Source organism: Pogonomyrmex barbatus, unplaced genomic scaffold (assembly GCF_055798465.1).
Source record: "Pogonomyrmex barbatus isolate J1 unplaced genomic scaffold, ASM5579846v1 scaffold11, whole genome shotgun sequence".
Taxonomy (NCBI): Eukaryota; Metazoa; Arthropoda; class Insecta; order Hymenoptera; family Formicidae; genus Pogonomyrmex; species Pogonomyrmex barbatus.
The window spans coordinates 3,788,266-3,800,645 of NW_028297107.1; the positions used below are offsets into that span (position 1 = coordinate 3,788,266).

General features: G+C 31.2%; 2 protein-coding genes across 3 annotated transcripts; one reads left to right on the forward strand and one right to left on the reverse strand.

The window, feature by feature from the left end:
• Nucleotides 1-459: 459 nt before the first annotated feature.
• imd (death domain-containing immune deficiency protein) lies at nucleotides 460-10,056 on the reverse strand. The gene is made up of 4 exons (XM_011631659.3): nucleotides 9,890-10,056; nucleotides 3,006-3,381; nucleotides 1,404-1,735; nucleotides 460-1,143 (listed from the first exon to the last, which is right to left on the reverse strand). The coding sequence occupies exons 1-4, from the start codon at nucleotides 9,941-9,943 to the stop codon at nucleotides 1,003-1,005; spliced, it is 903 nt and encodes a 300-aa protein (XP_011629961.3). The 5' UTR covers nucleotides 9,944-10,056; the 3' UTR covers nucleotides 460-1,002.
• A 31-nt stretch (nucleotides 10,057-10,087) lies between these two features.
• Nucleotides 10,088-12,341, forward strand: LOC105422324 (uncharacterized). 2 transcript variants are annotated; one of them, XM_089070788.1, is made up of 5 exons: nucleotides 10,088-10,227; nucleotides 10,709-10,937; nucleotides 11,211-11,618; nucleotides 11,694-11,890; nucleotides 12,018-12,341. In XM_089070788.1, exons 2-5 carry the CDS (start codon nucleotides 10,749-10,751, stop codon nucleotides 12,301-12,303), a joined length of 1,080 nt encoding a protein of 359 aa, XP_088926914.1. In that variant the 5' UTR covers nucleotides 10,088-10,227; nucleotides 10,709-10,748; the 3' UTR covers nucleotides 12,304-12,341. The 2 variants fall into 2 exon arrangements, with proteins under 2 accessions (XP_088926914.1, XP_025072921.2); XM_025217136.2 differs by lacking the exon at nucleotides 10,088-10,227 and having other exon boundaries at nucleotides 10,702-10,937; nucleotides 11,694-11,878.
• The last annotated feature ends 39 nt before the right edge of the window (nucleotides 12,342-12,380 follow it).

Consider the following 12,380-nt stretch of genomic DNA (forward strand, 5'->3'; position numbering starts at 1 on the left):
ATTAATTTCTCTGTAAAAATAATTAGACTTATTAGGTAAACTTATTAAATTTTTTGTGAATGAGTACAAAATAACATTAGTAAAAATTAAATTTTATATTAAGAAATATAATTGCATATTTACAAAGATATGTGCGGGATAAGAATTTTTTAAAAAATTCGAATGTTAGAAAAGTGCAAGCGATTATATTATAGAATATTACATTCAAACTTTACTTATGTATCCAGCATTTTTTTTTTGTGTGTAATTATATTGTAAAATGTTCCAAAGGAGAATCGCTCCAATTGTGACTGAAAATTTTTATAATTCTCTTCAGAAAAGAATTGTAAAATCATATCAAATATATATTAACTTAAATATATTATAATTAAATATAATATATATTAATTTAAATATAAGAATTAAATAGGATTAGAAGAAGAAAAAACACAAGGATATAAATAGATTGAATCAAAATAGTAAAGATAAAATGTTATATTTATTGTATATATTGGATGTAGATGTATGTATATGCATCGTTTGATTTGAATATGTGTTTCAAATGTGTATGGACTTTTATGAAAGAAATATATAATACTTAAAAAAATTGCATATTTATTCCTGCCAGATTTTACAGAATATATTAGGAAAAAATATAAAAAGAATATATATTCGCACATACACATAAAATATTACGTGTATAATATGTGCATTATATAAAATAATGTTAATTTTTAAATATCCTGATATTGTTAATCAGATCATGTTCCTGCTTGAAACGTGAACTCATTGTTATTCCGTACAATGCGAAATCAAATGCTGAATGCGAATCGGTCTAACGGCCGATTCGACATAGGCGAATGCGAACGACCTTCACAATCAGAGTGGTATATATACCAGGTGTCTAAACTACGCGATAAAATATAGTATGTACAAAAACAATGGAATGCTATCACTAGTAAAAAAATCACAATTATTCGTACATGTATGTACAAGTGTTAGGCAGAGATTTGCCGCGTCCGATTAAGATGGATCTTTGCGAGCTGCAACTAGTCGCTCGACGCAATCATATTCTTGACATGACCACAGTATGCTAACTAACGTGCCAAGTTGAGCATCCCGTGTGTTGGCTTGCTTCCAATCAAGCAGCAACTGATAGATTACCTAAAATTAATTTACATAAATGAAAATGAACATAAATTGCTCGTTATTAATATGTATTTTTTTTTATGAAAGATCAATCATTTAAATTCTTATGAAATATTTAAGTACACAAATGATACATAACATTTTGCTAGTAATCGAGTTTGCCGATGAAATTTCGAATATTCTTTTGCTTAAATAAAATTACAAATTGATAATAATGAAGAATAATGATAATAAATTATTCGGGACATTTGATTTTTAGAGAGTTCGACATTTACCTCGTCGATACCCTTGTGTCTGTAATTTTCCTCGAACTGTTCAATCTGACCATCCGAATACGAGAGTCTTCTCGCGACGTCCCGCCATCCATGCCCGACGTGTATCTTGATAATGAACATGTCGTCAAACGCGAGCTCCTCCTTGCACGTGCTCAATTCCTCCACGTTCTCAGGCATCGGCCGATACTTGGGCTTCGACTGGGAAGTCTCAGACTGCGCCGCGTTATTGTTCGTCGGGTACTGATTTACATTGCAAATGTAACTCGTGCGTGAGCCAATCTTCACTCCATTGGAATTGACTATGTTGTAATTTACAATACTCGTGCCCTGTGCTGAAAATTGATTTCAGAGAATTATTGAAGAAATATTGATAATAATTGTAAATTTGTTTAAATAATCTTTCGCACGAAATCTCGCATCTATCCACATTTGCATTTGCCTGTTAAATAATTATATTAAATATTAATTATCTTGAATACAATAATCCAATCAATCATTAGACAATTTTAAAAATTCTTGTCTTCTGTATCTGAATAGTTATCATGTAACTAGGTCTAGATAACGAGCTTTAAGCTCCCTGATACTATCAATCTGTTTTAATATTGTACTATTGCGTACATCGTATTAGTTATCCTATCGCGAATAATCCCGAGATTTGAAGCAGTTGAAGATTTGCACGACCTATAAAATTTCGGTAGCTATTATGATTATTGTGCCACGATGATAAAAATATCTCGTAAAAAATTTCATGATATGAATTCCCGAATCACCGATTCATGGGCAATTTAGTGTTTTGTTCGCGACTGGAAATATAATTTATTCTGTGGATTTTCACGAATCGAACATTAAAATACATAACAACTAAAAATGGTATTTTTTATCCTTTTTTAATACTTCTAAACAATTAATTATTAAATTAATTATTAAATCTGTATGCAATTTGGTATTCCCCGTGCATTTTACACACTTGTTGACGATAACGTACGAGAAATGTACCTCAGATGTAACAATATTTGGACAATGACAGATTGATATAACGATATAAAGCAGGTATTTTCATTTCGTTTACTTAATTTGACTCGATAAAAACGCGGTATTTGCGCGACATCACTTGATTTCTTGATAATTCTCCCGTATCACCGTTAAGTAGATTCAAATTCTTACATCAACCTACCGAAATGCCTATTTAACATTGCGTAATCACAATCGCATCGTGTTCTCTTTTCATTTATGTAATGAAGCTTATTTCTATACAATTAATTCTTATCGTAAAATCATTGTAGATCACATTTGAAATATTTTCAAAAATTTACAAATATTTTGATATTTTATCATATCACTTATTCATGTAAAGAAGTAAATATATTTCATATGTGAAAATATTCGTATATTCTCTTCCGTTGTCAGGCAAAAAAACTTCTGTAATAAAACTTCAGAATAGCTCGCAGTAAGGAAAAATTTTTCAGATAAAAGTTATGAAGTCTAGTAAAAAATACACGAATACGAAATAAAATGCATGACTACGTTAAAAATTATATCGCTTTCTCTCTCCCTCTTTCTCTCTACATAGCTACAATAATATTCTTTCTTATTACAACTTACAAGATTTGCTGTACTTCGGTTTCGTTTTCGTCTTTGATCGTTTGTATTCCTTCGACTCGCTTGTCGACCTTGTGTTGCCGAGGTCTTCCGGTTTTGTAAAATTAAAATCGGTGGGTGTCGTCGGCCTCGCGTCGTTTGGCATCGATTTTTGCCTTCGCATCGACGACACATCGTTCTGCTCCTTTTCCGGTGTACTAGGCACTGACTTCGATTGCGTTTTAGTCAATTCTTCGTCTTCCGCATTTGGTGGAAGATTATGTGTGTAGCTGTTGATCTCGGTTCGCGGTGGATCTGGTTTTGCATCCGTTGTCAACATGTCGTGAAACCGGCGCGACAGCTGGGACAGGATGGGCATTTTCTTAAACGCTCGATGTGCCTGCAAAAAATATTTTAATATTTAAATGCCTTAATGATATAGAATTCATTTGAGTCCAAAATCAAAAGATAAAAGCGTCGTATAAAAGTGGATTTTATCATATCTAATATCCTTACGCGAAATTAAATAAATATTTTCTTAATTCACGTTGTCGAAAGATATTAACGTTGTCGAAAGATATTAAAGATGTTAACACATACAATACAAACGCTTTTGAGCTTTGTATTTCTCTCGTGTCTGCAACACGTGATTATTCAATGCCAGGACTAACGTCAAACGAGACACTCCTCACATTATTTTTCATTATTAAGCAGATACAGCTAACAGAAACCAGGTGCATCATTTTCCTTAAAGACACGCTTTCATTATACTTACATTTCTGCATTATCATAAAAAGTGTGCAGACAGATACGTTTATAAAAGAACGAGGAAAAACGTTTAATAGAAATCCGTGATGCATAATTTTTCATGAAAATTATTATTTCATTTGTCAGGCATATTTCTCTAATATAATAATACTTCAATTTTAAATTATCTTTTTTAATAAATTATAATGAGGAAAATTGAGATAATATCCGTTAAAAATAAACTCCACGATGTTTGGATTGAAAGAATAGATTTTTTTTTTCGTACACTTATTATCGGACGTGTCATTATCGTAATTATATGCGATTCTGAAACTAACGATCCACTTATACTTCGGTACTTCCGGCGGATATATGTAAATACACATTACTCGCTTGCACACTGTTCTTCGGCAGCGTTCCGTTCCGCGAACAAATGTTAGCATTATGACACTGAAACACTGTATACAACATTGGATATACCGTAATTGGATAATACAAGTACAGTTTCATAAAATATCCAATACATTGTAACTAATAACACTGTAAATTTAGCACGCTATCGAGGATAGAAATCTGTTTGCTACCAATATTCATATACGATCGAATCTTTGCATTTATTAAATTCGACAAATTAACAGGATCACTTTCAGCCATCACTAACATTTTACCGAAATATTGAAAAGTCAGAAAGAGATACTACTCGCGATTCATATAATGGAAATTCCTCCCAGCACCTCCTGTAAATTTTCCGAAACTGAACTATACAAAAAAAAGTGTTCGTCGCGCGATTAGAATATTGGAAATTCCTGTGTTTTGCCCTGTCACTTTTTTTAATTAATAATATAAGTAGATAAGTCCCGCAAACATCATCGTCTTCCGGATTATCGCGCTTACTAAGACACACTGAATCACTCAAGACGATTCTTCTCACGATCAAAAAAAAAAAAAAAAAATCGTTGGAAATCCTGATATTTTTCTCCGTTTACATTTTTACATTGTAAAAAAACTCAAGATTACGTTGACCCTCACACATATATTTCTTAATACTGTTTTTTACGTGCATCTTGCCCCCGCAATCTCTAATTCTCTCTGTGTAAATATATAGCATGTAAGGCAGGGTGTGTAATCTGGTTATTAGCTGATATGATATGCTGAATTCTTTCGCCCACTTTTGATATACGATCCACGTCAAAAGTTTTGCCGAATACTTGCATGAATATTAACTGAACTCGATTCATGAGATTTGATTTCCTTTTCAAGCGGATATGAAATCAATTTTATCAGATAATTTTTATCAAATAAAAATTGGGTTTTATATCCGTTTTAAAAGGAGGTTTCTAAACTTTGGAGAATTGCATTAACATTTAAATTATCCTATTGTCGACTGAAGCATAAATCTGTTTCCATTTGGTTACTATGCGGTGTTACTATGTGCAAACTTCTCGGATGATGTTATTTGTACTGATAACGCGATTCTACGTATAGACTGTTAAGGATGGCAGTTTATTTTTAACCGCAGACGTTTTATGGGTGTAAAAACATTTACAATTACACACAATGTGTCATTGCTTTGTTGGGATCTGAGTGTTTCGATTCTAATAAAATTTTGTTGCTAAATCTATTGGTAATATAATTACAGTCTATATTATATTTATTCCTAATATTTACTTTATATTTCATGAAATTTGTAATAAAATAAAATATTTAACTATTAAAAGAAATATTTTTACAATTTTTAAAAGAATTAGGAATTATAATTATGTTCTTTATGACATCACACATGACTTATAATATCAAATAATATAAAAGAAAGGAAGGAAATTCAGCTTTTATTGTTTTGCGTGTTATTACACGATTTTGTATTAGTGCAGAAAAGATTTAATTAATAAGAAAAATAGGCACATTTTTTTTTATCACATCCTCAACTATACTATATATTATCTTCTATATTCTACACGAATGTACGACATTTCTTGTCGCTATCAGCTGAGCCATGACCCATCAGCAGTGTATCTGTAGATGCATAAAAATTCTACTAGTTTTATGTTTTATGCATAAAAATTCTACTAATTTTATGTTGCAATGATAAATAGAAACACGACGTAGCGCTGTACTGAATAGAAGTAAGAAAAAAATATTTGAATGTCCAATACGCTTTCTCGATACGCATCAGACGAAGAACTTGTAAAAGACTGCATTATCCGTACGTAATCTGCGAGTGTAACGACCCATCTATTTCATCGAACGTGTGAATCATACAAGATGCACAATTAAACAAGTCCAAACGACAGTTATTGTCCTCGGTGCACTTTCTCTCTGTATTGCAACTGCAGAGAAATAACAATGAGTATCTCATTCTTCTGAATTGCACAACATCTTGAAAAAAGCAACGTAAAAGCCTAGAAATATAATTTTCTATGAAGATACATATTTTGATTGATTGCTGCAGAGAGAGGAGTTTATAATTTTATATTTTATTATAGTATACTTTATTTATATATTTTATATTTTTCTTCGAAAATTTTGCACTTCTGAGAGATTTTTTTTTTTTCTTATCTATTTTTCAATATATTTAATAATTTTCTATCACGTCTTAGGATGAACGATATATTGAAAGATTTTCGATGTCTAAATCTTTTTTTTTTTGCTTTGTAACGAATGAAATGGAAAAAGCTGTGGAATTAATCTTTTTCAAGATCAACGTGAAAATGCCACGCCTTGATTACACATGTCAATATAACATTCTCAAATCAACATTATTATATCATCGGCGTAGTGATATTTACACACTTTCAACATAGCTGAATCAAGAAGCTTAATGTTGCTAACTTATAAATATTGAATCTTAAATGTTAAATGTGTGTAAATATTAAATAATAAATCGGTAAATAATTTGCGAAGAGGGTGAGTTCAGTTTCTAAAAAAAGAATGTGTTCCGATAAAATATTTCCTCTCTTCGTGCGATAAAATTCGTGCTTGCGGGATTATCTTAAGCTTAGTAAGCAAACTATTCATACTTCGCTATATCTATCGACAAAATTGATTGTCTTTGCGAATTTCAGATAAAGTGACTTAAATGTAAGCATTATACAATAAGTTTCATACAATTTACGTACGCTATCGGTAAATTTTTGCAGCGTACTTTGCAAAACATTTAACTGTAACCGGGTGTTCGTGAAAAATAAATAAAATCGATTATTTATCGCGGGGAAAACACAGCGTGTCGACATCCGTATTCAATATAAATTGAGTTAAATGAATATTTATCTATATTGTATATCAGAATAAAATACGAATTATAAGGATTTTGGATTAATTAATTTAATTACCTAGTATCTGATAATTAATTAACGTGCAAAACGTGCTACATTTATCTATATGTCTATAATTTAATTTGTATAAACAATGTTGTATTGAATTTTTCGCTAAGTCAGTGTATTGCAATAATTATAACAAAGATAAGAATGGTAAAAGAGAATGTTGAGTACCATTGACACTTTGTAACAGATAACCAAGACACTTGTCGAATGATCAAGTGTCTATTAACACATCATGATAAATAAATAGTTCAGACAGATTTTAAATACCTAATAAAAAATATACGTTTAGCATAAAGGCATGCACATTTTCAAAATCTAAAATGACAAATAATGATAAGCAGTTGCTTTGACTTTCTAAAATTTGAAAACTTTAATAATGCTGATGAACGAAATTTTTGCTATTAAAATAAGAGAATATCTTTATAACAATGTCAGCTTAAAATGCGGAATTTCAACTATATGGCTTTTAAAGAAACAACAAAGTTCATTATATATTTATAGCTTTAATTCAGGTCAAAAGTAGCGATTTAATTTTTTATTATAATATATATTAATGTTTTTTTTTTATAAACTTGCGAAGTAATATCTCAGTGATATTATCCAATTTAATTTCCGCGAAGAGAATGCGAAGACAACAGTACAGTAGTTTTATTTACAACTCGTTGCATAATTACGTCCGATGATTTTGAATGATGTCGTTGTGATTCATCATACACCTTTTATCGGATAGTCTGGAAATAGATCTCTTTCTCTCTCTCTCTCTCTCTCTCTCTCTCTCTCTCTCTCTCTCTCTCTCTCTCTCTTCGCAAACTTCTCTATGTAAGTCTTGCCATCGTGTTGTCGGCGAGCGCAAAAATGTATTTGCACGGTTCAGTGACAAACACGCATCCAACGAAACGTATGCACGTACAAAACGGCCTTGCCGTCTGTGGATTTTCCAACGACAAAACCAGTTCCCGCGAGCTGATGCTAATGAATTTGATAGCAGAGACAAACGTAGAACAGAGGACAAAGCCTCTAGCTTGTCGATTTCAGAGTAAAGTTATGATATGATATTTTAGAATTGGAATTTCCGTATTAATTTGATGGATATTTTATAACTGTATGAATGTTGCTTCTATAATGAGAACACTGTTGTTGACTATATTTACTAAAAATAGATAATAGAACGGCTTCTTTCAATAAATCAACAAATTTTTATTATTTTATTACAATGAAAAGAATATCTGGTTTATGAAACAGGAATGTAGTCACGAATATTTTATTGATTTAAATGCAATATTAACACGTTATATCGGAAACTTATTCATATTGAGCTACAGCATATAAATATCCAAAATGTATCTTCGATGAAACGCGCAAGAATTTGAAAAGCCAAGTATCTCAAGTGCGTCATATAATCGCTCAACTTAATGTGATAATTAGGAATGGAGTTTCTAATTGATTCCTAGAAAGGCCTTTATTATCACGAGTCGTTAATAAAAATCATTGCTTGTAAGTTTGCCAGTCAATAGATATTATTATGAAGGCAGTTTCACTTCATTCTGTTTCTTTTCATTAACATTAACTTTATTATGAAAGATAAGTGTCTTTCATAAATCTCAATTAATGAGACAAGTTTGCCACTTTTGAAAATCAAAATTTCACGAGGATTAGACTCATTAAATTCAACGTTCGTACACACGATATAAATACTTCTATAATATATTAGTTGCATTAAGATTATAAATTATTAATTTGTAACTAAACATCAGACAATAATTTAATGAAATGTAGACACACACGTAGATAAGATCGAAGAATCACACTCTTCAATACATTTATAAATATATAATTGATTCAACTGTGAATAAAAAAACAATGTCTGCGGAAAGAACGAGGAAGGGGAAGCAATCAGGATCTCAAGTCTATTTTAATCATGAAATGTATTAAAATATGCATGATAGAAGGAATACAGTTTTCTCAGGTATGACGAATGAAGCTACGTACATGATAATGACGTGTCTGACGTGCGAGTAATAATTTATGCATACTATTACGCACTTGATTTTCCCGACAGTAACGAAACAAAATCGTTCAAAATAACGCGGAGCAACGGGAGTGATTATCTCCCATCGCTGAAACTCAATGAAGAACACGGATATTACTTTCGGCAACGTGATGGATATCACCCAATTGATTTGCATCAAATACGCCAGCTTATCATGTTCCGCTATCTTTGCATCGCGACAGACGCAAATTGCCCGTAAACGCAACGTCCTGTGAATAATTTTCGTGTTAGGAATGTAAATTGTCATTCAGTATGCGCGTGACGAAGAAAAAGAGCCTTTATCGCATACTGGAAACAAAGAACATTTCCTGTTACGGGAAAGCTTCGTGGAGCCGAAGATATGAAGAAGTCAGAGTTATGTCGAAGCGGCGACTTTCGCAGTTTTGAATTGATTATTCCGAAACTATTCACCAACATTCACCAGTGTTAAACGATTTAACATTTTCATGTTTTATAATTCCAATAATTTACATATATATATATATATATATATATATATATATATATATATATATTTACACACACACACACACACACACACACACACACACACACACACATATATATATATACACATGCGCACATATGTACATTATCATTGTTTATCACCTAGGTCTACGACGCACATTTGGTTTCTTGAAGAAAAATTATTTTAAAAAATATCAGAAATATCTTTTTTACGTGTTTCAGGGAACGAATGATCCGAATGAATTCTCAAAGAATTCTTCAGATCATTCTCTATGAATGGAATATTCAATGGATATCCGCAGGTCTACGATGATCGTACTCACCTTGCTGTCGAGGAAGACTGAGCGCTCTGACAAATTCACGTTTTTCGCGGGCATGGAAGATCTGCTGTCGCTGCTATGTCTCGATCGCACAAAACACGTGGAAATCCACGACGCAATTCACCTCGCCGCATTGATCGCCAACGACCGACTGACTTGGGACTTGGGCAGCTGACGATGAAACATGCCGCGTGACCGACTGGGGAATCGCACTTCCTTTCTTTTTTTGCAATCTTATCAGGCACAATGATCGAGCAGTTCATTAGCACAATTTACACGGTTTTGAATGGAATTGATAATTTTTTAATTTTTTATCGTTCGACATAGAAAAGAAAAATTGGGTGAGTCATGTACGATAAAAATTGGGTCATTCATCGATTAAATTAATCGCCGATTAAGTTATTTGGAATTTAATCGACGTCAAAAGAGCGTTGATCAAATTCTACAATTCTATTCCTAGTAAATATAGCGCTATTGTCGATAAAATATGTAGCAAATGTAAAATCTGTTTGTGACAGATTTATATCGATTTCTATCGATGTAAATTAACTTTTCTTTTAACTAGTCTCGAATATTTATTTTTAATCTTTTTTTTTAATTTTAAGAATTAAGAAAAGATTAAATTAAACTGAAATTAATTAATTAAGTTAATTTATATTGTAATATCAATTTCTATCAGAATATATATATATATGTTGACTTCAGTCTCGGTTTAATTTACTCTTCATCTTTTCCTAAAATCTTTTCTTTTAAAATTAAAAAAAGATAAAAAATAAGATAAGATAAGTTAATCGTGAAATTGATGTCAATCTGTATTAATAGAAATGGGTATGAAGCAGCAAATACGTTACTGATCCATGCGATGTCAAAAGATGCGCGACATGGAGCAACATGCAGTACGAGCAAAATGCGAGAAAATACGGATTCGGAGGCTTTTTTCGAAAAATATACGTTATCGGAAGAAACCATGGCGAGACTCGAATCTATCAGGGAAACGATGAAAGATAAACTTGCTCAAGCCAATCCGCTGTGGGAAGTGATAGCTGGACAGGTTAGAATTGCATGAATTGAGGCATATATTATGAATTATAGTCTTTAAGTTTATTATGATTTAATTTTTAAACTGATCATTTTCTCTTTGATGTTTAAAAAAACAAAATTAAAACAAAAAAAATCACTAATATTAGGTCATTTCAAGCTTTATATATATATATATATATATATATATATATATATGTGTGTGTGTGTGTGTGTGTGTGTGTGTGTGTGTGTGTGTGTATGTGTGTGTATGTACATAATAAATATTGTCAATTGTTTTATTTAGAATGAAGAAAAATGCTCAGAAAGCGAAGAGAGTGACGATAATGATAAACCAGATGATAATGAATCTCAAAAAATAAGTGACCAATCAATAGCACCATTGTCAACTCAATTTTATTTCACACAATCTGAAAGAATTCCAGAACTAACAAGATCTGAAGATATCCCTTTGCCACAGATGCAGGATATTTTGGAATGTTCTTGTGAGAATTTAGAACGAAATAATGGCAGGCTAGACTTTACCCAGTTGGAAAACTTATCCAATGAAGATCTAGTTTCATTAGTGGATGAAATGAGAAAAAAATTAAGTCACAAAGGTGTCTATAATTTGTGTCAATCCATAAATGATATGATTCTTGAGCAAAAAATGAAGTATCTCAATATATTTTGCACGCATCTGTTGCTCCCAAAGGTACTAATGACATATTATTGGTTGAATATCAATTATTCTCTTTTTCATGAATTATTATTATCATTATGATCACAGATACTTGAACTTGAGGAACCATCTCGTTTACTGTCATCTGCAATTGTTGAATGCATTAAAATATTTCCTGATGAGATACAGCAGTTTATATTTATCCCTATTCTCAACACTGAATTAAAAGATACAACATTGATTATTACTCTTGTGAACACATTTGAACAGCAAAGAAAGACAATGCTCTTAGAGTATGTTTCACAGTTGCGTGATATATTTGTAATCATAGATTTATAATGCTTATTCTGTATCTTTAATTCAATTTTAAAAACTGAAACTATTTTAAAAATGATGAACATATTTAATGATTTTTTTAATATTTTTTTACAGAGACTTTCTTGTACATGTCAAGGAATTGAAATTGTGGCACATATCTGTATTGCAAAATTTTTTATCTATAAGACTGGACCACAACATGCTTGACAAAATTATAAAATTATTTTCGGGAAAGGCACTTTATTTTTCAAAAGATAAAAACTTTGGAAAGCTTGTATTATCCTTCTTAAAAATTAATACAACATTATCAGAAGATCAGAAAAATTTAATGATCGAAGTCGCTGCCGTCAATGAAACGTTATTCAAAAAACCTATAGAAAATATTTTAAGGAATATGTAATTAGAAAAAAAACAAAAAAGAAAATATTTTCTAGAATATTACAATTGTAATTTTATTTTATAATTTAATTATAATAT